Source organism: Cervus elaphus, chromosome 18 (assembly GCF_910594005.1).
Source record: "Cervus elaphus chromosome 18, mCerEla1.1, whole genome shotgun sequence".
Classification (NCBI taxonomy): Eukaryota; Metazoa; Chordata; class Mammalia; order Artiodactyla; family Cervidae; genus Cervus; species Cervus elaphus.
This window is the reverse complement of record NC_057832.1, coordinates 78,133,350-78,157,351: the sequence shown is the minus strand read 5'-3', so window position 1 is coordinate 78,157,351 and position 24,002 is coordinate 78,133,350. Positions and strand designations below refer to the sequence as shown.

The following is a 24,002-nucleotide window of genomic DNA, read 5'->3' as shown; positions in this document are numbered from 1 at the left end:
GAAAGGGGAGGAAAGAGGAAGAGAGAAGGAGCAGCCTTGCCTCTTTCCGGCTTCACGTCCTTCCAGCCCCCAGCCCCCAGCCCCCAGCCACGGGGGAGGGGAAACTTTGATTTGGCTATGAGTCGGCCATCTTCAGCTGGAGTTGACTGAGTTTTTTAATATCAAGCAGTGACGAGGAAGTTGAAGAGTGTGTCTGGGGTATTATTAAGAGATCTCTGCCCAGCAGGGAAAAGGGATTCAACACAGCCCAGCTGGGGGCAGGATAGGAGACAGTTACTGCCACTCCTGGTTTGTACCTTAAGGAATTAAGATTGCTTAATAAATCTGATTAAGGACTTCTCATTCTATGACTAAAGTTGAATCACTGTACATCCGGGTGGTGGTATATTGTGTTCATAAATTGTTAGTTTTAAGAGTAATTAGGTTTTGTCTACAAATCAAAAACTTGAAATAGTAAATGAGGAGGAAAAAAATATACCAGAAGGCAAATTTTCAGTTATGGATAGAAAAGATACTTAAAGAGGTGTGTAATAATTGCTTCTTTTTTATCTGTCTTTTAAAAAGATTTTCAATCTATCATGTATTTACTAACAGCTAATACAATGAAAAAGTAGGTGTATAAAAATATTGGTAAATGGTTTATTATTCATGTTCATTTAATTGTCAAACATGTTATTCTGTTAAACTATTTAATATTCATTGTAAAATTTGCCAGGCTGCTCCTCTGTTTAAATTTTTCCTTAAGGATAACTGTATTCATAAGATGGTGGTGTGGCTTAAGTCAGCCTCTCTCTCTCTCTTCTCTTCTCCCCATTACCAAAGGCTTCTTAAGTGTATGCAATGCTCTTTTTATTTAGACAAAATTATTTCATCTTTACATTACAGTATTTTTTACATTTTTTAACTTTCAAGATATTAGCTTTACTAAGAAGGAAAAATTGTTGTGAATGATAATTTATTACAAGAAAGCAGTGACTTCATTCTTTGTCTTCACCATAGATTTCTTTGCAGATTACAGGCTACAGCTTTAAGTCGTCTTTAGGGACAGGCTCCAGATTTCTTATTTTTCTTGTTTCAATTCTGCATCATCTATTTTCTGGAATCCCAGTCTCCTAAAATGTAAGCAGTGCAAAATGTTCTCATCCATCACAACAATAGCATGTGAAAACATACAAATGCAGGCCATGATCCTAATTGTCTAATTATACATGAGTTGAACTGTGCTGCACTTGAAATGAGTGAGACATTGATGGGATCCTGAATTTGTAATGGGCACTTAGAATGACAAACTTACCATGGACTCATCTCTCTCCCTCATTGCCATCCCACTCCCGACATCTGATTCATTGCCAAACTCTACCAGTACAGTCATGTTCTATTTTTTATAAAAAAAATTTTTTTAACATTTGCTCTACTAGAAAATAATATGTAGGTAGCTTATTAAATTTTTGAACTTCTTGTAGTAGCTTGTGCTAGGATTTGTACTAGTAGATATTCAGTAAATACATATTAATACAAAGTATGATTACAATAACAGGAATTATTTCTAACATGAGATTCTGGAAAAGGAAATTTTGATTTAAAGTTGAGGAAGAAGATCTGAATTTGAAATCTGGGGTTTTGAAATAGTGTTCTTTGTACTTGCAGACAACTCCCTCATGGGGAGCTATCATGTTAGAGAAGTCAAATGTTGGACGATACCTCATAGGCATGAATTCCTCATTCTATCATTGCCTGTTACTGCTTAGAGTGTGGCTCTAGAGAAATGTGAGGGATACCCATATGTGGTTTAGGGGGAGCTAACTCATGACTTAACATCAGTGTGTGTATGTTAGTCACTTTGTCGTGTTCAATTCTTTGTGACCTCATGGACTGTAGCCTGTCAGGCGCCTCTGTCCATGGGATTCTCCAGGCAAGAATACTGGAGTGGCTTGCCATTTCCTTCTCCTGGGGGTCTTCCTGACCCAGGGATTGAAGCCCGGTTTCCTGCAATGCAGGCAGATTCTTTACCATCTGAGCTGTAGGAACTAACCCTCTCAATTTATAGGTGTTCATTTCCCTGTGCCTTTTCCTTCTTACAAACTTAGCTTTTTTTTTCTCTCTCTCTCTCTTTTAAAAATTCTTTTAGCTGTGCTGGGTCTTTATTGCAACATGCAGGCTTTCTCTAGTTGCAGCTCAAGGCAGGGGGAGCACGGGATCTGGAGCGGGCAGGCTCAGTAGTTGCGCTGCATGGGCTTCCTTGCCCTGCGGCATGTGGGATCTTAGTGAAGATGGGATGGAACCTTCATCCCCTGCATTGGAGGGTGGATTCTTAACCACTGGACTACCAAGGAAGTCCTAAGAAACTCAAAAACTCTCTTAGAAACTTCTTTTGAAAAAATGTAAGTGTTTTAAAAGTTTCTGGACTAGCTCTGCTAACTGCATATGCATTTAATTGGCATTCGAGTATTTACCTTAGGTTCTTTTGATCAGGATTCTGGATTTCTTGGGGGTGGCAGGTCATGGAGTAAAGTAGCCCATTGGTAGATGATGAATGCATGGACTGCTGGAGCAAATTACTCAGGGTCTTGGTGATGCTTTTGGCTGTTGTCGTTCTTCCAAACCTTTGGGGCAGATTTGGAACCCGTCTGGAGAGGCTGTCCTCTCTATTTTTGCCGAGTCTCAGAGGCAGGTGGGCCATCACCCTCGTGCTCCTTTCTTCTTCCATGTTCCTCCCGAATCTCAGTGGCAGGTTGGCTGCAGAGGGTGGCATTTTGTTGACTGCAGGTGTATTCATCTTACTTTTTGGACCCCAGTCTTTTACTTCTTCAAACGTAAGACTTCTCTCTTTCTCCCAGCCTAGATCTCCTCTGGGCTATAATTAGAAATAACCATTAAATAATTTATTAGTGTTGTAAGCAATAGTTTAAATTATTAAATTATGTTAAATCCAGACTTTAATTGGTAGAAATGTTAAAGCTGTGAACAAAGTTTGTGCTTTCATGTACAGAATTTTTTAAATAGATACTTTATATTAAGCTTCTTAAAGCAATCTAGTTTCTCCATCCCTGGACTATTATAAGACAACTATAAAATATTAATATATCTAGTGAATGCAGCAATGTATTTGAGGAGCAGGAACATAATGAAGTATTGAAATGAAGTGAAAGTTTATTTTACTGCAGTTATTCTTTTTTTTTTAACTTTTTATTTTCTATTGGAGTATAGTTGATTAACAATGTTGTGACAGTTTCAGGTGTAGAGCAAAGTGATTCAGTTATACATATGCATGTATCTATTCTTTGTCAAATTCTTTTCCCATTTAGATTGTTACATAATATAGAGCCGAGTTCCCTATGCTATAAGGTTGGTCCTTGTTGGTTATCCAGTTTAGATATAGCAGTGTGTACATGTCAGTCCCAAGCTCCCTAACTATCCCTCCTTCAGTTTTTGCTTCATTTTGTTTATAAAATATTTCATATGTTTTTATATATTGCTTTTAGAGACACTTTCCACTGCCTCTCCATGTCTCTTGTTTCCCTCCTCTTTAAAAGTCAAAGTGGTGGGCGCATGCTAGCCAAGTTCTGGGGTACAATTGGCAGAGACTTCTTTTTTACCTAAAAGCATGTTTCAAGAAACTGGTTATATTTTATTAGTACGTAAATTACATTAGTAAAACACTGATTGGTTTGTGGGTTACTGCAGCATGACCATACCAACTTTAAAGGAACCATTTAAAAGACAGCAAATATTTAATTAGATTTAGTTTTGCGATTCAAGTTTGTCCATATGAAGATTTTTTTTTTTTTTTCTTTTTTCTTTAAGTGGGTGTGGTGTTTTTGGAAGGGAATCCTCACAAAGTTCTTTGAGTTGCCTGTAGGACTTCGGTTTAGATCTAGCTAAGCTGTGTGTGTGTGTGTGTGTGTGTGTGTGTGTGTGTGTGTGTATACATGTATGTGTGTGTATGTGTGCATGCGTGAGCACTCAGTCATATCTGACTCTTTTTGATCCCATGGACTATAGCCCACCAGGCTCCTCTGTCCGTGAGATTTCCCAGGCAAGAATACTGGAGTGGGTTGCCATTTCCTTCTCCACCATATGAAGATTTTAAAGTAACTTTTCTTATTGTAGAAAATAATACCTACTTATTTTGGCAAATGTGGGAATTTCCATAAGGCATAGAGAAGAAAATAAAAACAAGTGGAATTCCACCATCTAGGGGTAAACATTTTTCTTAGCTATAGAAATATAATTTAAATGTTAAGCTGAAATGTAACCAGTACTTATTTCTGCAATTCTTTGCTTCAACTGAGCACTTCTGAGCCAAATGACAGTTATTAATGCACCTTACCCTTGCTAAGTATCATACTCTGCACTAAAACGGTCATGAGACCAGGATATGTGCAGTTTTGCTACAAAATACAAGTTACATCAATACACTGCCCTGGATGGGTTAAAGTGTGACAAAAAACAAACCAGAAACTTTTTCCTTATTCTTTACAAAAGCACTAGACTCAGAACAAATATTCAATGGTGAATGCTAGTCCTGTTAGACAGAGTTAAAAAAACTTACCTCGGAATATTTGTCATAATTCTTTTTGCTGTAAAGATTGGGCATCCTTGATTCATCCGTACAGAAGATGTTTGATGTTAACAAGCTTGAAGTGGCTAACATCAATAAAACGAATCGTTTTAATGAAATAATTTCCATTTTGTCCGAAATCTAGAATTAAGTTTATATGTGCAGGCTGATGACTATACAAAAGGAAATTGTGGTCTTTTTATACTGTCTAAAAACAAAGTTTGCTTTCATTGGGAAATCAATCCCACGTGTTTTAAGCACCAGCATTAATTAGTGTTTAATTGAAATATGTATGTAAGGAACATGGGTAATTCGTTCTAGGAAGACAGCAACATTTCTGCTTGCAAATTCATTAACTTTGAAAATAATTTTCTTCATCATGAAGGAGTATTTAATTAGATAAGTTTGGGGCCATCGTCATTAAGATTCCAAACAAACTGAATGCTTCATTTCTCTGAGCTCAGAAAAGAAGTATTTTGTCTTTGGTGTTTGCGTCAACTCTTGGGAGAAAGGAAAAGCGTTCAATGTATGTTAGCTATGTTTGAAAAAAAATTTTTTATTCACACACAAGAGTGAGGCATAGTATTTTCAAAATGTCAGACAAAATTAAGAGTGTGAAAAGAATTCCAAATCACATAAGACTGAAATAAAATGCCATTAATTAACTTTTTGTAAAATGCTGCTTTGTTATTAAAAAGCTTCAGGAGTAAATGTCAGCTGTATACTGAAGGGTGTGCATAATACCAAGCAATAGGCATTTTGACAAAGTGGCTGTCTCAGGAGAGGCTGGAGGCAGTTCAAGGCCTTTTGTATCTGCCCTGAGGGCCTTATTTGGCAAAACTGTGTAAATCACCAGGATTTTATTTCTGTGATGATGCCACATCCTACCTTCCACCTCAAACCCCTTAAAGAATGCTGGCAGAGGACTGGTAAATTACACACATGCTAATTTTGTTGTTCCCCGACCTATATTGTTTAGGTAATCTTGCCCTGCCACAGGCTCACTGACATCATGGCATAAGAAAAGAATTTACAGAAATAAATGCTTATTTACTGAAATGCCCATGCAAGTCTCTTTCAGAACAGCTGACTGGTATTCTTAAAGGTTTTTTTTATCACTGGACTGCCTATATTCCTGCCTAGATTCTAGAGAAATCATTACCTGTTCCCCCCTGTCCATTCAGCCCTCTTAGTAGAAAAAGAACTTAGGGTGATCTATTTCTAACAATCCAGCTACTTCTAGATATAGGCACTTAGAGGTGAATTCCCAAAAAAGCAAGTCATAAAACTGCACCTTTTATGTCAAGAATTGTACCATCTTGGGACTTTCCTGGTGGCACAGTGAATGGGAGTCCGCCTGCCAATGCAGGGAACATGGGTTCAATCCCTGGTCTGGGAGGATTCCACATGCTGGGGGTGGGGGGCAGGCAGGGGAAGTAGGGGGCAAATAAGCCTTTGTGCCACAACTACTGAGACGGTGTGCTGCAACTACTGAGCCTGCACACCTAGAGCCTACATTCCTCGACAAGACAAGCCATCCCAATGAGAAGCCTGTGCAACATAATGAAGAGAAGCCCCACTCTTCAGAGAAGACCAGTGCAATCAAAAAAAAAAAAAAATACCCTTAGCTTTCTCGCTCACCTACCATAATCTGAGGTATGAGATGGGCAGAGCACCGGGATAAATCAGAAAGTTGAAAAACAATTGTGTGAAAAACTCTTGGGTACCCCAAGATTATACTTTCCTCTGGTCTCTCTTTTGGCAGTTGACATCGTTGGTCTCATTTGTTTCAGACTGTGGGTAGCCAAGTATCCCCACAGTAGGAGGCAATTAATTCAATTCATAGTCTAATGTTAATTTTGTAATGCTGTTATTGGATTATTTGGGTTTAATTTCCCTGAGGATTTTATACATTTCTCTTCCAAATTGTTCCTTTGTAAACTGCTGATGGAACTTACTTTTTTTTTTTGTGGTCAGTAGCTCCAAACTTTTGAGCAATGGGTGAAGCAAGGAACAAGTTGTGTCGGCTGAGCTCTGACCCTGGAAAAGGCAGAATGAACCAGCCTGGGTCTCTTTCAAAACATGCCTGTCTGTAGTTGTTTCAGCCTTGAGCAATTCACCAGTTTTCAGTGCTGCTCTCTGGGGTTTTGGCACATCCACTGATTTTTCTGGCTGAAGTCAGTATCCAGAGTTGCTGATGTGATTAATTACCCACTAGCCTCAACCAGATTTTAAACTTCCAAGTTTGGAGTGTAATTAGAGTTCTAATCTTGTTAATATAGGGTTTGGCTCTTTTCAACTACCTCTTCTGTTAGCTTGGAAAATGTTAACAGATATAAAACAACATTGTCTAACATATGCAGTACAAAATGACCATAAATCTTTTGATGAAATGTGCTGCCATATACATAGCACAGTTCGGGATTCTTAATGAGACACACAAGCATACAAAATAAAATGTCTCTCCGACACGTGACATTTACACACACATGCTTCATTTACTGAGATTTTAGAGACCTTAAGGCGACTCCCTTCTAAGCATCTCTCTTCATCCTGGACACTTCTCCTAAGCTTTGGAAACCCCAAATACTCAGCTTCCTACCAGACAGTGCTGTTGGGATTCCCACAAGCATCTCAAGTCCAGTGTGTCCAAAATGGAATTAATCTGTTCAATAACCTGTCTCTCCTCCTGTTTGCCGTTTCATTGATAGTTACTGTATTGGTCAGGGTCTGATCAGAAGGCAGAAAGGACACAGTCATCTGAATAGGAAATGGTTCACATAAGGAATTATTAATTGTACCAGGAGATGAACTCTAAAGGGTTAAGGAATACATGAGGGCCAAGGGAGAAGATCCAAGGAGAGGACAAACTGAAATTCAGGCTGTATCGGGAGAAGGCGTGGATGGTGGAGAAGTGTCTGCTGGGTCTCCGTGGGCCAGCGGCTGTCCATCACAGGTGAGAGACGCTCTTCTGCGGTACAGATGGGCCAGTGCTGGGAAGGCAACTTCTGGGACATTTCTGAGACTTACATAGAATCTGCTTCTGCAGTTTGATGGGGGGTGGGGGGAGCGGTGAATGCTAATGGATGTCTATTACACGGATTTCTGGCACAGTCCATGTGTAGGACCTCAAAGAAGCAAACCCGCACCAGGAAAAGAAGTCCTTCCTCCTGCAGTATCTCTCGAGTGTCTTCCACTGGTAAAACACCGTGCCAGCTGCCAAGGGGAAATGCTTACTGGGTCCATCTCCATTATCAGTGAAGGAACAGAGGGTGGACCAGGAGCTGAGAGACAGTAAATAGATAACAGGTACAGTCATCCACCCATTTATCCAAGTCAAAATCCTTTGTGAGACCCTTGGCTACTTCCTCCTCTTTTCTTCTGCATCATATTCTATAGTTAATGAACAATTGCATTGTTTCTAGTTTTGAGCTATTGCACTCAATAATAATGGTCTATATCTTTGGCCACTTACTAGTCACATGCCAGGAACTGATCTATTAAAGTACAGCACTTTGTGAATTAGTTTGTTTATCCTCCATAGTAACTCCACAAGCAGGTACCATCGTTGGTCATCCTCTATGAAAGGGAAGCTAAGATGCAGAAAGAGTAAGTAACTTTCCCTATAAGTGGAATATCCAGGATTTGAACCCAAGCTGTCTGAATACTTACTCCCTATGCTGGTCTACCCAATCAAGTCTGTTCTCCTCTGACTTCTACATAGCTCTTAAATGTGTTCATTTCTCTCCATCTGTGTTGCTTTTAACTCAGTTCATTTTCTTTTGTCTAGACCTTTGTCTTGATCCTCTCCAGTTCTTGCTCCACCATACACAGAAAAATTTTTATAAAATACAATATATTTATGATATCTTCCTTAATACCTTTAAGTGGTTTCCCTATCCTTAATACCGTTCAGTGGAATCCCTAGGGATTCTCTCAGACTCCCTAAGTCCACTTTTTAGGATCTGTTTCCTGCTTATTTCTCCAGCACTATCTCTCATTAAGTTCCTAGTAACTCTGTCTTATGACAGACTTCTTTCTGTTCTTCCAAAGAGATGAGCTTTCTCTTGCTTCCAGGCCTCTGCCGGTGGTTTTCCTGTGCATGGGGTATGCAACCGCTTCCCTCTCTCCTTACACCGATTGTTTGGGTTCCAGCTGAGGCATCCTGTGTCACAAGAAGTCTCTTCTGACCTCACACTCCAATTAATGGCTTTTGTTCTTCCATCGTGGCTCTTCTCATTGACTCGTCCTGTTCCCTTGTTTCCTCTTCCACTCCTCTGTCAATTGTGTGAGGGCAGGACCTTGCTTGTGCAGATCATAGGGGTATTTCTTTTGTTTATCTCACAGATGCTCAGGAAATTTTATTTCTAAATGAATGAGTAAATGTTTCATTAGTATTGGAAATAGGAGTTAAAACTGAAGTTGCTTGGTAATTCCAGTTTTGGCCACCAACCAGAATTTTCTCTTTACTGAGACTTACACATTTTTAGACCTTAAATTTGTGCTTATTCTGAAATCATAGCATCTTCACCTTGTCTTTTTGAGGATTTACATTGAAGACTTTCGGAGACTGAGACCTTTACACGGATAGTCAGGCCTAGGTAGGTTGAACATGAGTTTAGGTTTATTCTGTTGTAGTGGAGCATTTAGTTTGATAAGTTAAATATATCCTGATGGATCCTGCCACGTTGATGGGCACCAATACCAGGAAGGGTAGGAAAGGGACTACACTGCCCCAAGGAGGACTTCTGATGATGCTTCAGGGTTTCTCACTAGGGAGACTTCTTAGCACATTGGCTGAGCACAGGAAAGAGTATTCTGACTGCATAGTATTTGTCTACACCCACTACATCCTAACCTCTGGTAGGCAGTTCATGCATACGTGCTGGGGTAGGTTGCCATTCGCTTCTCCAGGGGATCTTCCAGACACAGAGATTGAAACTTCTGTCTCCTGCATTTCAGGCAGATTCTTTACAACTGGGCCATCAGGGAAGCCCCTCTGGTAGGCAGCTAACAAACCATTTCCGCCAATCAGGAACTGAGCCAACTTGAGTTGGGTTTAGGACTTTGTAAGGCTCTGGTTTAGCTGAACCCCAAGTAAAACATTTCAAGTAAGAGGCTGTTTTTGTGCCATGGGCTGTATGTTTTTATTTAAATCTTTATATAGAAGGTCTCTCTGAGACCATGGCAAGATCTATCAAAGAGGTGATGAAGTTTAATATCCAGAGGAACCTCATTACAGAGCCCTTCTCCTTACCCTCAACCCAGCCATTTACTTCCCAGACACTTGCCTTTTTCCAGTTTATTCCTTCCTTTCTCTCTAAGCATAATCCAGTTGTTATGCTGTGCAGAAGAATTGATGGCCATTATAGTCTTATTTTGCATTTTATGTTTACAGAGTATTTTGCAACCATTTATTAACCAATTTCTGGCCCTCTTTAAAGGTAGGTAGTGGTATTTCTGAATAATTTATTTCAGTATTATGTGTGCAAAGAGAAAGAAATACCTGCCTTGGTTCCAAACAAAAATATCCCTATGCAAATTACATAAAATTATTATTTTTTTAAATACGTGGTGGTGCCTTTGTTTCAAGATTTATGAGTGGTTGGTTATAATGAGCTTGTCATATTTTGGTAGCAGGGTTGTATTTACTTCTGTGCTTTTTACTATGACAGATTACAATGTTAGGGCCTTGGAAGGTGCCAATGTGAATGTGAGATGAAGATTATTCCTTTATGTAGCAAAAGCAGTTGAAATTCAATTCTGGTTGAAATAACTTAAAGAGTCAATTTGTACAGTATAAGAATAGTCATTAAATATTTATAAAAGTTAATTCACATGATTTATTCTAGAAAGTGATTAAATGGCAAGGTCCCTTTATCTGAAGGACATTTTTTAGAACAATATATTGAATAAACTTGAAGTATTAGTATTAGATCTTTCAAATGATATAGTGTGGTACTGTTTAAAAAAGAAGTTAAGGCAATTGTGCAAGGCTGATTAGGAAGCAGAATCTCCACAGCAAGGCTTTCCAAGTCGAGCTTTTATGTTTTTTAATGTTTCATTTTTATTGACATTTTTTCCCTTGCAGGAAAAATGTGTGATTTTTACTAGCCTGGCAGGGGTTTGTGGTACCTCTTGCCAAAGTGTCAAGAAAACTCAGAATTCTCTACATGAGGGACAAAGACCAGATGTTTGCTTAAAACAACACATAGCTTTTGTACAAATATAGGTAATGGAAACCAAGACTTTTATGGGGATTTTTTTCCTCTGTTTTTGGCCAATCTTGTCTTTTGATATTTTTAAAATAAGTAGTCGGCCATTTTGTTTTTCCAACCTGAGCAGAAGAATTTAGTTTCTTACAAGATGTGTGCTTCGTCAATATCTTGGGTTTATTTGTTTTATCTTTGTTTTGAAGGATTCTACTCCAAAATGTGGACTGTGTTCTTCAAATAATCATTTGCTTTAATAAAAAGGAAGCACGAGATAGCTTAGGAAGAACTGAGCCTAATCCTTAGGCTAACTTTTTCCACTATCCTGGCCACACCTTCACTGGGGAGGAAATCTGTTGCTTAAACCTACACTGATGTGGGTTTTGGAGGTGTTTAAAACACTATTTCTCATCTTAAACAGAGGAATATAAGGACAAAGGGGTAACCAATAAAAATTAGCCTTATTGTTCAAATGGACCCTCTTAGATGCTCTTTCATCTCTGATGGAAAAAAATGAAAAGGAGGTGAATTGAAATATGCATATAAATGGGTGGTTTTGTTAATTTTTTTTTTTAACTTTCTGATTGGGGATCACTTGGTTTCTGTGCTCCTGAGGGCTGTTGAGAGCTCCCACAGATCTACAGCGGTCATGCACTTGCCTTGGTTCTGAGCGGAAGCTAGCCTGGCTCTGACCACACTTATATTAACACAGGGGCACTTGGACTTTATTCTTTTCTGTTTCCAGTGCTTTGGCTTTGGCCATACTTCTTCCTCTCAGCTCTAGATCTGAGCTCATGTGTGTACCTCATAGCAGTGGGTCTTTGGTTTACACTGGCCGGACTTCATCAGTGATGAGGGGGTTACACTTCTCTTCAACACCAGTGTTATTGGACCCCCAAAGAGGTGTGTCCATGACATAGCCAAGAATGACAGCATGCCATCTGGCTAAACTCAATCAAGTCAATGACATATAAAGCTCCACCAGTTCTGAGCAAGCAAACCTAAAAGCCCTCAGTCAAATAGTTGTATTTGGAGAGGCACTTAAAAACATACCTTTAAACCTACAGTGACTTTGGGTATAAATTTAAGTAAAGGAGAAGATTTTTCTGGTAATCTCCTGATTGTAAAAGTTAGGATCTAGACAGAAAATTCTGTACTGATGGAGGTTAAATGAACTGAGTAAGTGTTAATGTAATCCTATTAAATATCTACTGGATTTAATTCTGTACTGGGTTTTGTGCCAGGTGAATTTAACAAATCAGGTATTTCCTCTTTGAGTACCTACAGTAAAGAAAACAGACAAATTGAGTAAACATTTCAGAACATATTTAGGTGCATAAGCTCGTACACCTCCTCTAGGAACAGTGTGCTTGTTGTACTTAGTCGCTCAATCATGTCTGGTTCTTTGCGACCCCATGAACTGTAGCCCATCAGTCCCCTCTGTCCATGGGGATTCTCCAACCAAGAATACTGGAGTGGATTGCCATGCCCTCCTCCTGGGGATCTTCCCAACTCAGGGATCGAACCCAGGTCTCCCTCATATTCTTTACCATCTGAGCCACCAGGAAAGCCCAAGAATTCCAGAGTGGGTAGCCTATCCCTTCTCCAGGGGATCTTCCAGATCCAGGAATCGAACTGGGGTCTCCTGTGCTGCAGGCTGATTCTTTACTATCTGAGCTACCAGGAAAGCCATAGCTGGTTATAAACACAGTCTTGAATGATCTAGAGAAGTCTAAGAATAGTGGTATTTGACTGATGAGCCCTGGTGGAGCCCTTTCTGATTTAATGATAGCAGTAGCCAATGATCCATGATCTAGAGGCATCAGACCAGGAGATCAGTGTGGATCTTCCAGTAAATACCACATCTGTCTGCACCCTATTCCCCAACCTTTAGGTCAAGAGCAGAGAAATGGCCCTTCCTATGTTTTCATATACTTTAGGCTGCTTTGTTTGTTTAAATTTACCACTTTAAAACTTTCCTTCATGTATATCTTAACTTGGTCTCATTTGGATTAAAATATCCAGGAAGAAGGAATCCCAGAATCCTAGACTGTTCCTGATACCCAGGCTAAGCAGGGTTTGGTGAGAGATGGGAGAGAGAAAAATCCCCTGTGGGCTCACTTCGGACCTCCCTGCCTCTTGAGCAGTTTCCTGTTTGTGTAAATGTTTTGTGCTTGAGGCTTTCATTATAGGCACAGCTGTAAAACTAGTCTTTCCTCTACCTGATAGATTACTCAAGTCCCTGATTGTACATTACTAAAATTTCTAATGTGTTTAAACAAAATGAGGAATTTAATAGAAGGATACTGGGACATCTTATGGATGAGACTGGGGCCTATGAAACACCCAGAGCCTAGGACTCTAATCACCCAGCGGGACTTTCTCCTGCATTCTCATTTCTTCTCTCTGTGCATCAGCTTCATTATTCCCTTCTACTGCTCTCTTGATCTCTCTGCTTCTCTGTCTGTTTGCCAATAACTTCTGGGTTTTGTTGCTGTTGTTCAGTTGCTAAATTGTGTCTGATTCTTTGTGACCCCATGGATTGCAGTACACCAGGCTTCCCTATTCTTCACTGTCTCCTGGAGTTTGCTCAAACTCATGTCCATTTAGTTGGTGATGCCATCCAACCATCTCATCCTCTGTTGCCCCCTTCTCCTCCTGTCCTCAATCTTTCCCAGCATCAGGGTCTTTTCTAGTGAGTCAACTCTTCACATCAGGTGGCCAAAGTACTAGAGCTTCAGCTTCAGCATCAGTCCTTCCAGTGAATATTCAGGGTTGATTTCCTTTAGGATTGACTGATTGACCTCTTTGCAATTTCAGCCACCCTATGAGAAACTGCCTTATCTCAGTTCCAGATTCAGTATGCAGGGATGGATTCTGATTGGCCTAGTCTAGTTAAGGTGCCCCATCATGAACCTGTAGCCAGGGTGTGTCACATTGCAGTAACATAGGAGATCCAATTGCAAACCTGTGAAGAATTGGGGGCGGGTGGTGCTACTGGGAAGACAGTACTATAGTTATTCAAAACATAAGAAAGAGTGTTAGAGAGAATCTGAATTCTTCTCTCCCTGAATCCAATTCACTGTGCAGAGGAAAACTACTTGCTAAGCTGGTGAAAAACTAAGTTCTAATGTGCAATCAAAGGGCATATGAACCATCCTGTGTTGGTGTGGACATTTCTCTCCAAAGGTGCTGTGGAGGTCTCTATCCTGACTCGGTGATACCAGCAGACAAGTGCTTTCATTGGTGCCATCTGGGTCTTTGTTTTTGCAAGCAGGTGTTCTTGTGTGATACTTTTGTGGCTCATGTGGGGATTTGATGATAAAAACAAAACAAAATAAATTGTAGATCTCCCTTCCCCAGGGGCAGCCAAGGGCACAGTTCCCAGCTATTTCTCCATATATCCATCAAAAGCGATGCCAACTTTGAGAGCCTGTAAGATTCCCTTTTTCCCCTGGCAGGTGAGTGCCCTGGCTCAGGTGTTCCTCTTTGGCATTTGGCGGTGTTCCCATTTCTAGCATTATGCTTAGCACCAGATATGAAGGTCTGTCCTGAGAATTTCAAGACCAGGTGGTTTGGTCCCTAACGGTCCTACATTCTTTTCAACTTGAGCCTCCTTCCTAAATGTTTCACACACTCTATATAGCTGTGGTGATACTGGCTTGCCTCATTTCTTCTCACTGAGTTTACTAAGATCAGGTGAGTTCTGTGACCCAGAGTAGAATGGTTCATGTCCTTTTGAGCAAGAAAGTTTATTTTTCTAATAAATTGGCAGATTTACCATTCTTTGCCTGATACTTGGGCAGTCTTCCTTGGAAACACTCCCAAATTCCCTCTCTTTATGTAATGAACTGTGTACAAATGAGTAAGGAGTGTTTATTTTGGAGATAGTAAAAATAAGACTCTTGTGTATAATTCCAGATATAGATATATATTCTTTTGGTAATTAGCTTCATCACTCTCTGTCATTGTTTTTGACAGTATTTACACTAAACTAGAGGTAGTAATAATGGGACATCCTAGTTCAATCCTGCAATCATATCTGTCTACAATAAAATATTTGCTTTTAGTGACAGAAAGTATTTCAGAAGTGTTCATTAAAACAATATGATAACTGTGTATCCATTATTAATAACCCAAGATGGGGAATTACATGTTACATGACTCATGTAACCAATAAGGAAGCTGCCATTTCCATAATTATAAAGAATTCATATCACATCCATTTTACTATTCTCTATCATTTGACCCATTTATGGCTTCTTTTGAAAGAGTAAGGTTTAAAAATTTATTAAGTTTTTCAAATGAAAAATCTGCCAGGTGATTTCTCCCTTCCATTGCTGGCAGTCGGTGCTCTCCATCGAAGAGGCTGAGTGTTGGGTCCCACAGCCCTTTCCTCTGCCTACAGTCAGAGTTCAGGATGATCTGAGTTATGCTGACCCCAAGGGAGAGCCTGGGCAGAGGATGCGTGCCCTCCTCTGGGACACCTTCCGAGGGGTAAATTGTGAGAAGGGAGTTTGGGAGGGTGATGTCGGTTGGCTACATCTGGAAAAAAAAATTAAGCTGTGGGGTAAAGGGTATCCACTTAGTGTCCTCTGCTCTCTGTTCAGTGCTCCAGTCAAAGGTTCTGACCAGCCCACTTGGAGAAAAAGTTGAGCAAATGCTCTGCAGGGCTGGCTGAGTCATCAGTCCTGCAAGTTCCCTCAAAAGTTGCTGCAATCACTGCTGCTATTGTTCTTATTATACACTCTTCTGCAGTTCACTGTAGGCTTGAGGAAGAGGTGGTGGGATGCAGGCTGGGAGAGAGGTGAGTAGAAATGGAAGGCTGAGAGAAGATGGACTTCTATCTTCTAAGTTTTCTTTCTGGTGCAGAAGAAGGAATCAGTGAATGATTTTTGGCCTGTTATTCTTTTCTTTCACCCCCACTCCAAATCTCATCTGCAGTTCAGTTTGGAGCATCTTATAATAAGGTCAAGGAGATCCCCAGGTTACTGTTACACCCGAGAACCTGGGGCAGCATTGCTCCTAATACACTGCACATTAGTATCAAGAGACCAGCTCCATTCCCACATGATCCAATTGCATCACCCTCTCTCTCTCTTTGGACGGACATGTGAACAGCAGTTGCTGAAGTGATTTTGATGAAATGTGACATTTGCAGACTGTGGCCACCAACCAAAGAATCTGAGCCACTATATCCAACATTTTACAGGCTACAAAATATAAGCTGGCCAGCATTTACTGCTTGTACTAACAGCTTGTGCCAAGTTTCCTAAGCCTATGGAGCAGACCTCTTACTGCTGCTAATTTTACTATCAGCAGACAAAAGGGAAATAGGAAACAGTACAGAATGGCTGAACGAGAGCATTTGTGACAGACAGACACATGATCTTGGATTATCTGAAGACAGGGTGACTTTTTCCTAAGACTAAAATGGACTCAATGTGTACAGAAATAAAATAGGAAAAAATGTAATGTAGAAAAAGTTATATGCAGAGAGTCTTCTCTGGCCTCTCAGGATGGCATTGATTTACGTATTGAGGCAGTCACCAGGGAAATGTTAAAAACCCTCTGGGGGAAATTTCCAATGTGATGGATAGAACTTTAATATTAATATAGGATTCATCATGATAATGTAAGTCATAGATCTAAATCTCCCTTCATCAATTGAATAGTCCCTTTCCAGCCTATTATACAGGTAGCAAATGCTTTAAATAGTGTCATATAAGAGGCTTGAAGTCTTTCCTTATCTGTAGTTTCTGAAGTTCTGTTCACAGGAATAGTGACGCACTGAGTCATCCATCTTTCACTATGTTATCTAGGCCATTTGCATTTCCCTCCTTTTTATTAATATTTAGTGTTCCTTAAAATATACCTACATTGTACTTTTTTTCACAAATAATTCAACACATTATTTCATATACATTCAGTGAGCAGGACGGGGAGATCTGATTCTTAATCTATTGGTGGATCATTATACAAAGAAGAAAAGTGATTTCTGGGTTTCTATTTGATTTAGTTATTAGTACATAATTATCAACCATATGCATGTGTATTATTCATCTAACTCTGGGTTTCCTAGTCTTAGAGCACTGACACCAAACAAAAAGGTGGCAGGGCCTCTCCAGAGTCCTGTAAGACAGTGATGGTCTTTTTGGAATGAGAATGGTTGCAGCATTGATAGCAATATAATAAATGTTAAGATTCATCTGCTGCTTTTTTCAGCAGAGATTCAAATATTCATTAGTGGAACATATAAACGCCTTTTCTTATCTTAGTCCAAAATGCAAATGGAAATAAATCCATGAGAACAGACTGCAAATAAGACAAAATGTGTACACAGACAAGTAGACCCTCAGCTTTACAAGAAAGAGGGGTTTTCCTTAAGCCTGGAATGACTGCACTAAGTCTTTTCCTTTTGTATGTGCATTGATTCCCTCTGCTCCAGGTCTCTGCTCTTAGAGTAACTGGCGTTGACACTCGGGGTGTCGTTTCATGTATTTGGTTGGTATATATTTTGTTGTATAAAGGTTCTATGAAGTTCCGCTGTAAAAAAAATTATTTAATGGGTAGACCCTAGCATTCCTAACTTTCTTCTGACCCTGAAAAATCTGTTTTTTCAAATAAGATCTAAGAACATAGTGGGAAATACTGACCTAATGGAGGTGTTCATAAACTGGGGCTCCTCGATTTTTAAGCCTTGGTTTTCATTGGGAACTTTGAGATGAACTTCAATTTATCCTTTAAGTCTGACTTAGATGTCACTTCCTCTGTGAAGATTTCTCAACTTGCCCTAGGGTGGATATGTAGTTCTTCTCTTTACCCCTTACCCCCATAGCATTTTTCTCAAGTCCATATCAGTGTTTAGATCATGAGCTAGTTCATTTTTTATTTCTCTCTAATCTACAATTTCCTTTATTTTAAGGAATGTGTTTTTATTCTCAGTGTCCTACAGAGCACCCGGCTCATTGTGAGAGTTCGACAAATAAGTGCTGAAGGAATGAATGAAAGCTTGGGAACTTAAGCAAAAGAATTACCTCTCTGGGGTGTTGATATGTGATTAATGAATGAACCCTTCTGAGTTAAGTACTTTTTTCCATTATAGTGACTAATTCCCAGACAGATGATTAGATTGAGATTGACTCTGATGTGAAATGGTTAATCATTTGGCCTGCCAAAAATACAAGATTGACTGGTATTTAGTCTGTTTTTTCCCGTTGTATAGACATGAATCATATACTGTATATGAAAAATTCTAGCACCCATTCATAGCAGAGATATTTTTCTTATCTATACTAACAGTCCATAACTCAGAATTTTCCTTTCTTTAACTGCTAAAAGAATAAAAAAGACATTTATAGACCCTTTTACTTTTCATCAAAACCTAGCATTATAAAGAATTGCAAACTAGGCTGTATTACACTTTTAGCCCTTTTATTTACAATATTTAAAAACATTTTTCTGAAATACTTCTAAGTTTCAAGCATACAAATTTTATTCTGGCTTAGGCATATTTTCTTCCCTTCCTTCCTGCCTTTGTTCTTCCTTTATTTATTTTTTTCATCTTTGAAAAGATGGGCTAAAATGAATTAATAATCTCCCTTCTGGACTCTACTCTGTCATTGTTTTTTAGTCCCTTAGTTGTATCTGACTCCTTACAACCCTATGGACTGTAGCCCACGAGGCTTCTCTGTTCATAGGATTTCTCAGGCAAGAATACTGGAGTGGGTTGCCATTCCCTTCTCCAGGGGATCTTCCTGATCCGGGGATTGAACCCTTGTCTCTGGATTCTCTGCCGCTGAGCCACCTGGGAAGCCCTCTAGCCTACTCTAGTTCCATGCCAATGTTAATCCTTTGGTGTATCACTTAATGTTTTTGTGCTGCATGCTCAGTCACTTCAGTCATATCTGACTCTTTGTGACCCTATGGATTGTAGCCCTCCAGGCTCCTCTGTCCATGGGATTCTCCAGGCAACACTACTGGAGTGGGTTGTCATGCCTTCCTCCACGGGATCCTCCCAACCCAGGGATTGAACCTGCGTCTCATTATGTTTCCTGCCATGGCGGGTGGGTTCTTTACCATTAGCATCACCTGGGAAGCCCTTTAAGGTATTAGGTTGCCATAAATTTTGGAGGATGTAAGGGACTCAAAAGGCTGCATTTATAACAGTCTTTTCTACATAACCCTGTTCTCTATTGAAGCTGTTTCACAAAGCCCTAACCTTACTAAGGACATTAAAAGGAAATAACATGCCAGCAAACTTAATTATGTTTCTGTCATAGAGAACAGCCTGGCAAATTAGCTGGGGTTAAGCGTCTCATTGTGAAGTGTTGTCAGAATGTAAAAAAGAGGCAGCATACCTGATTGGAAGAGGAGGAGGAAAAATAGAGTTAAGCCAGAAAGGTTGTTAGACCAGGGTCAGGCATACCTGCTCTCACGCCACCTCCCCACGTACTGTTTTGAGCAACGAAGGCTCCATTGCAGCTAAGTGATGTTCGTTGGTACTGTTGGCGCCATGAGGAAGCCTAAAACAAAAAGAGATGGGATGACAGTACTTGGGGAGGGGAGGGGGGAGGAAGAAAGGGACAGAGGAAGAGAGGAGTGAGACCATATGATGTAATGGGAAAAGCAGTCAGTTTAGTAAATTCTGGTTTCTCAGTTTCCTAATAGCCTTGGGTAAGTTAGCTAGTTCAGAGTTTCTCCTTCAGGTGAAAAGTTTGTGGATTGCCGATGATATCTAAGGGCTCTCTACCTCTAAAAGTAGGTAGTGAGTACGTGATGACATGAGATAAAGAGTTTAAGAGAGCTGGAGAGAAGAAAAAGGTATGTGTGCATGGGGTTGTTAAAGTCAGCCAACTCAGGTGCCCCTGAATTTGCTCAGGAGCAATTCCTGCTGTCTCAAATCTGGGGGGACAACTGATTAGACCTAGAAGTTTCTGTTCATTAGGTGGAGTGGAGATGAAGATCTGGCTAATAAAGAAAGGAGCTGTTTTATATATAACCTCAACCAGGAAGCCAAAAGATGGCGGGCAATAGATAGAGTCCTAGTTTACCAGTTAAAAGCTGGCACCTGCTTTTTCATCCCAGGAAACCAAGCATGGAAATGGTGATTGGATCTTCAAATGTTCCTCTTTAGATGGGGTACTTTTGACGGGCACATTGGCTAAGTACCAAGGGTTCCTGGGAACCAGTCTTCTGTAGCAGGGTTTACACTCAAGACTGTTTGAAGGCCAAACAAAGAGAATGAGTTTCACATTCTCACACAACTGCTCTGATGTCTGAATTCCAAAGGCAGTCCAGAAACAGAACTCAGACTTGGACCCTTGACCACCAGAGTTCTCCCTGTAGTCCATTTCAGGGTAAGCCTGGGGACAGTCAGCTGTGGAATGTTAGAAGAGTAGAGTAAATTTCCAGGGCTGTAGGCTGTTAGTTGATTCCCCAGAAAGCACTCCTGTGAAGCCATTCTTATTTTTACATATGGCATATCTGAAAAAGGGATTATTCGGCTATTGCAGCATTTTTTGTTTTATGTGCCTCTGAAGGCAAGATATGTTTTGTCCTCCATCAAGTCTTAAAAAATATTTATCCTGGCATCTTCCCATTTTTCTCTCCACATGGAAACTCTTGATATTTTAAGACTAGTTGTGAAATCATTCCTAGGTATGCACATTACATTGAGATCTTAGAAAAACTTTGAAAGAAAATGAATATAAAATAATATTTCTTTTATGTAGCAGACATTACAAACTATTCTTTTGTTGGGCTTTTCTTGATTAGCAAGATGTAATAAAATGACATATATTCTCACCCTGTGGCAGGTATGCTTTATCTAGTGGAACAGAATATTGAAAACAGCATGGAAGATAAGAAAAAAAAAATGAGAATTTGAAAAAAATATCCTCATGATAGCATCATGAAAGCAATGCTATCTTCTGGTTAAATAAGGCATGAACAATAATTTTGGGTTAGGTATGTTCTTCAATTATGCATTTGATTTTGGTAATAAAAGACTCATGTTTTTCAATAATGTTTGGAATTTAAATATACTGTTCCTTTTTCCTAGTCTTCAGGAGAGCACTTACCAATGCAAAAGTTACCTCTTACCCATTCTTGTCCATTAAAAATTAAATGCTTTTACAGTAAATTATTAAAAGTGCTAGGTTGGCTGCAAATCATCAAAGGTACCATAAACCATTATGCAAGCGAGCAAGCGAGAAGTCTGATTAAATCTAAGGGATCAGAAGGCATATACATCCCTCGATATCCATCGCAAATTCTAAACTACAAAAGCAACCATAAAATGCTACATTAAATTACTTTAAAAAACTCTTCCAGGATTTTCAATATTCAACAGCAACTTGCTTTTCAATTAAGTATGAACTAAGAACTTCTACTGCAAAGCGCAGATAGACCACTATTTAAAGGTTATTTCCTCTTTCTTTAAACCTGCAGCAAAATTAGTCTCATTTTTCCAACTGATATCACTCACTTAATGGAATTGAGGCATTCTAGCAGAGTTTGCTGAAAAGCTAGTTATCAGTTAGGTGCTGTTTTCCCACAAAGTGTCTTTACTATCATTTAATTACACTGAAAAAGGAAATGATGGGCCCTGAATGTTGCAAAATCATGTGGAAAATATTAGACGTATTTAAGATATGTTTAAAGAAAAAAAAAAACAACTCGGCTTTTGTTTAAATTAGGTGAAAGTGAAAGTCACTCAGTCGTGTCCAACTCTTTGCTACCGCATGGACTGTATGCAGTCTATGGAATTCTCCAGGCCAGAATACTGCAGTGGGTAGCCATTCTCTTCTCCAGGGGATCTTCCCAATCTGGGGATTGAACCCAGGTCTCCTGCATTGCAGGTGGATTCTTTACCAACTGAGCCACCAGGGAAGCCCGAGAATACTGGAGTGGGTAGCCTATCCCTTCTCCAGTGATCTTCCCGACCCAGAAGTCGAACTGGGGTCTCCTGCACTGTAGGCAGATTCTTTACCAGCTGAGCTACAGGGAAGCCCAATTTTAGGTAATATGCATCGTATATGAAATAGCTGGCATAGTGCTTGGCACTTAGGAGATACTCAGTAAATGGAGACTTTTCTTGTTGTTAACCCCATTTTTTATGAGAAAAACTCAGGCTTCACCGAGGCTAACTTGTCCAGTGTCACCCAGATGGTGTGAGCCGTTTGATTCAGGGCACTGTTCTCTTCAATCTGTGTCCCACCAAGTGCTAAAATCTGCCATGCAGTCAGTCACTTAGCTACCTATGGATGCACAAAATGTCTCCTGAACCAACTCCCTGACAAATAAAAAGATAATATATAAAAGAAAGAAAAATATAAACATGAAGGTAAATTTTTGTCAAATTGCAATAATTGTGGGCAAGAGCAAAAGCAGCCCAAGCGAGTGTTGATAGTTGGGTTTTAGAGAGGGTCTACTCCAGTATTCTTGGGCTCAGGAAAGAAGCTGCCTGCAATGTGGGAGACCCGGGTTCAATCCCTGGGTCGGAAAGATCCCCTGGAGAACATAATGGCAACCCACTCCAGTATCCTGGCCTGGAGAATTCCATGGACAGAGGTGTCTGGCAGACTACCATCCACGCGGTTGCAAAGAGTTGGACACGACTGAGCGACTTTCACTTCACTTCACTTTGCTACTGTTCACATCTGCCGAATGGGGTGAGGATAGAAAGTTCTGCAGCTTAGCTGGGCTGGGTTTGGGTGGCTAACAAATATGAATGAATAAGTGAAAAGCAGACACTTGATGGTCAAACAAGCGTCAACTGATTTCATCTCTTTCAAGTGGTTCTCCAATTTTAGTGTGAACCAGAATCACTCCGAAGGATTTTTAAGCAGTGTAGCTCAGCAGCCTCAGAGCTTCTGCTTCAGTATGGAGTGGGGCCCAAGACTGTGCATTTCTAAGCAGCTAGTGGCAGGTGTGCTGGAGCTGCTGGTCCAGGAACCCCACTTTGAGAACTGCCAATTTAGGTTGTCTGACTTCACTATCACCAGAACCTTGTGATGTAGGTGTTACTGGCCCCATTTTATAGATGAAATAATGGATGAGTTTGGCAAGCATGTCAGAAGAATGGTTTGGATCTTGGTTAAAGGGGAGTTGAGAAGCTGCCTTCAAAGAATCTTCAGAATTTCTGAATCACTTTACTGGTGACAGAAAAGCAAGACTCCAACTATTCATCTCTATTCTCCCACCACCCTCCAGACACAAAGATGTTACTAGAATGAGACAAAAACCCACTGATACATACTCAGCACTGCATGACCCCAGAGACAACAATGAAAACTGAAACCATTCTTGAAGGAGATCCTTGAGCATTCTAGATGGAGAAACTGAGTCACAGAAAGGTTTAATGACTTGTTTGCTTTGACAGTGTATGAATGGGCTTCCGTGCTGACTCAGATGGTAAAGAATGTGCCTGCAATGTGGGAGACCTGGGTTCGATCCCTGGGTTGGGAAGATCTCCTGGAGGAGGGCGTGGCAACCCACTCCAGTGTTCTTGCCTGGAGAATCCTCATGGATAGAGGAACCCGGAGAGTTACAGTCCATGGGGTCGCAAAGAATCTGACACAATGGAGCAATTAAGCGCACAGTATATGAATGGCAGCACTGAGATATCAGATGTCCTGACACCCAATCAAGGTTTAATTATAAGAGGAAAAATGTGGAGCTTCTATTTGCCATCTTGATTGCTATTTGCATGAGCACCATTCAAAAAAGTGACTGAATGTAGAGGCAGCCTATGAGGTGGGATAGGTACTAGAGCAGGAAGCAGAATTAATTTACTTATTGTGTATTTATTGAGTATCTTTTACATACTAGGTACTACTCTAGGTGTTGGGGATAAAATGGTAAATAGTGTGGACAAAATCCTTGTTTTTGCCCTCTAAAAGCAGTAAGATAATCAACAAAGTGAATAAAAGCAGAAAATTTAAGAGAGTAATAAATACTAGGAAGAAAATTCAAAGCAGGTAATGTTGGAGAAATGACCACAGACTCAGAAATTTATAAATTTGGTTTGATGGTTTACTAAAGATGCAGAAAGAAATGCAAGGGCTTGATTTTCAGCCAGAGATTGGAACTTTCACACCCCACTTCTCAACATTTCAAATTTATGGGTTCTTTTAAATCTATGATTTAATATTCCCCCCACTAGACTTCTCCAGAAATTATTTCAGGATCCTAAGAGGAGGGAGGCTCTTGTACTACATGTAAAC

The 24,002-nt window shown here is 40.0% G+C and overlaps 1 protein-coding gene and 1 long non-coding RNA gene across 3 annotated transcripts in view; one reads left to right on the top strand and one right to left on the bottom strand.

The window, feature by feature from the left end:
* LOC122674213 overlaps positions 1-24,002 on the top strand; it is a 171,576-nt gene that overhangs the window by 62,682 nt on the left and 84,892 nt on the right. The window lies entirely within an intron of this gene.
* NPVF (neuropeptide VF precursor) lies at positions 1,061-4,707 on the bottom strand. The gene is made up of 3 exons (XM_043872370.1): positions 4,553-4,707; positions 2,454-2,854; positions 1,061-1,112 (listed from the first exon to the last, which is right to left on the bottom strand). The coding sequence occupies exons 1-3, from the start codon at positions 4,688-4,690 to the stop codon at positions 1,061-1,063; spliced, it is 591 nt and encodes a 196-aa protein (XP_043728305.1). The 5' UTR covers positions 4,691-4,707.

Coding starts and splice junctions, on each gene's coding strand:
- NPVF (XM_043872370.1), bottom strand. CDS start 4,690: ATGGAAATTATTTCATTAAAACGATTCGTTTTATTGATGTTAGCCACT. Junction 2,855..4,552: donor ATTATGACAAATATTCCGAG/GTAAGTTTTTTT, acceptor TTCTAATTATAG/CCCAGAGGAGATCTAGGCTG. Junction 1,113..2,453: donor CCTGATCAAAAGAACCTAAG/GTAAATACTCGA, acceptor CTTACATTTTAG/GAGACTGGGATTCCAGAAAA.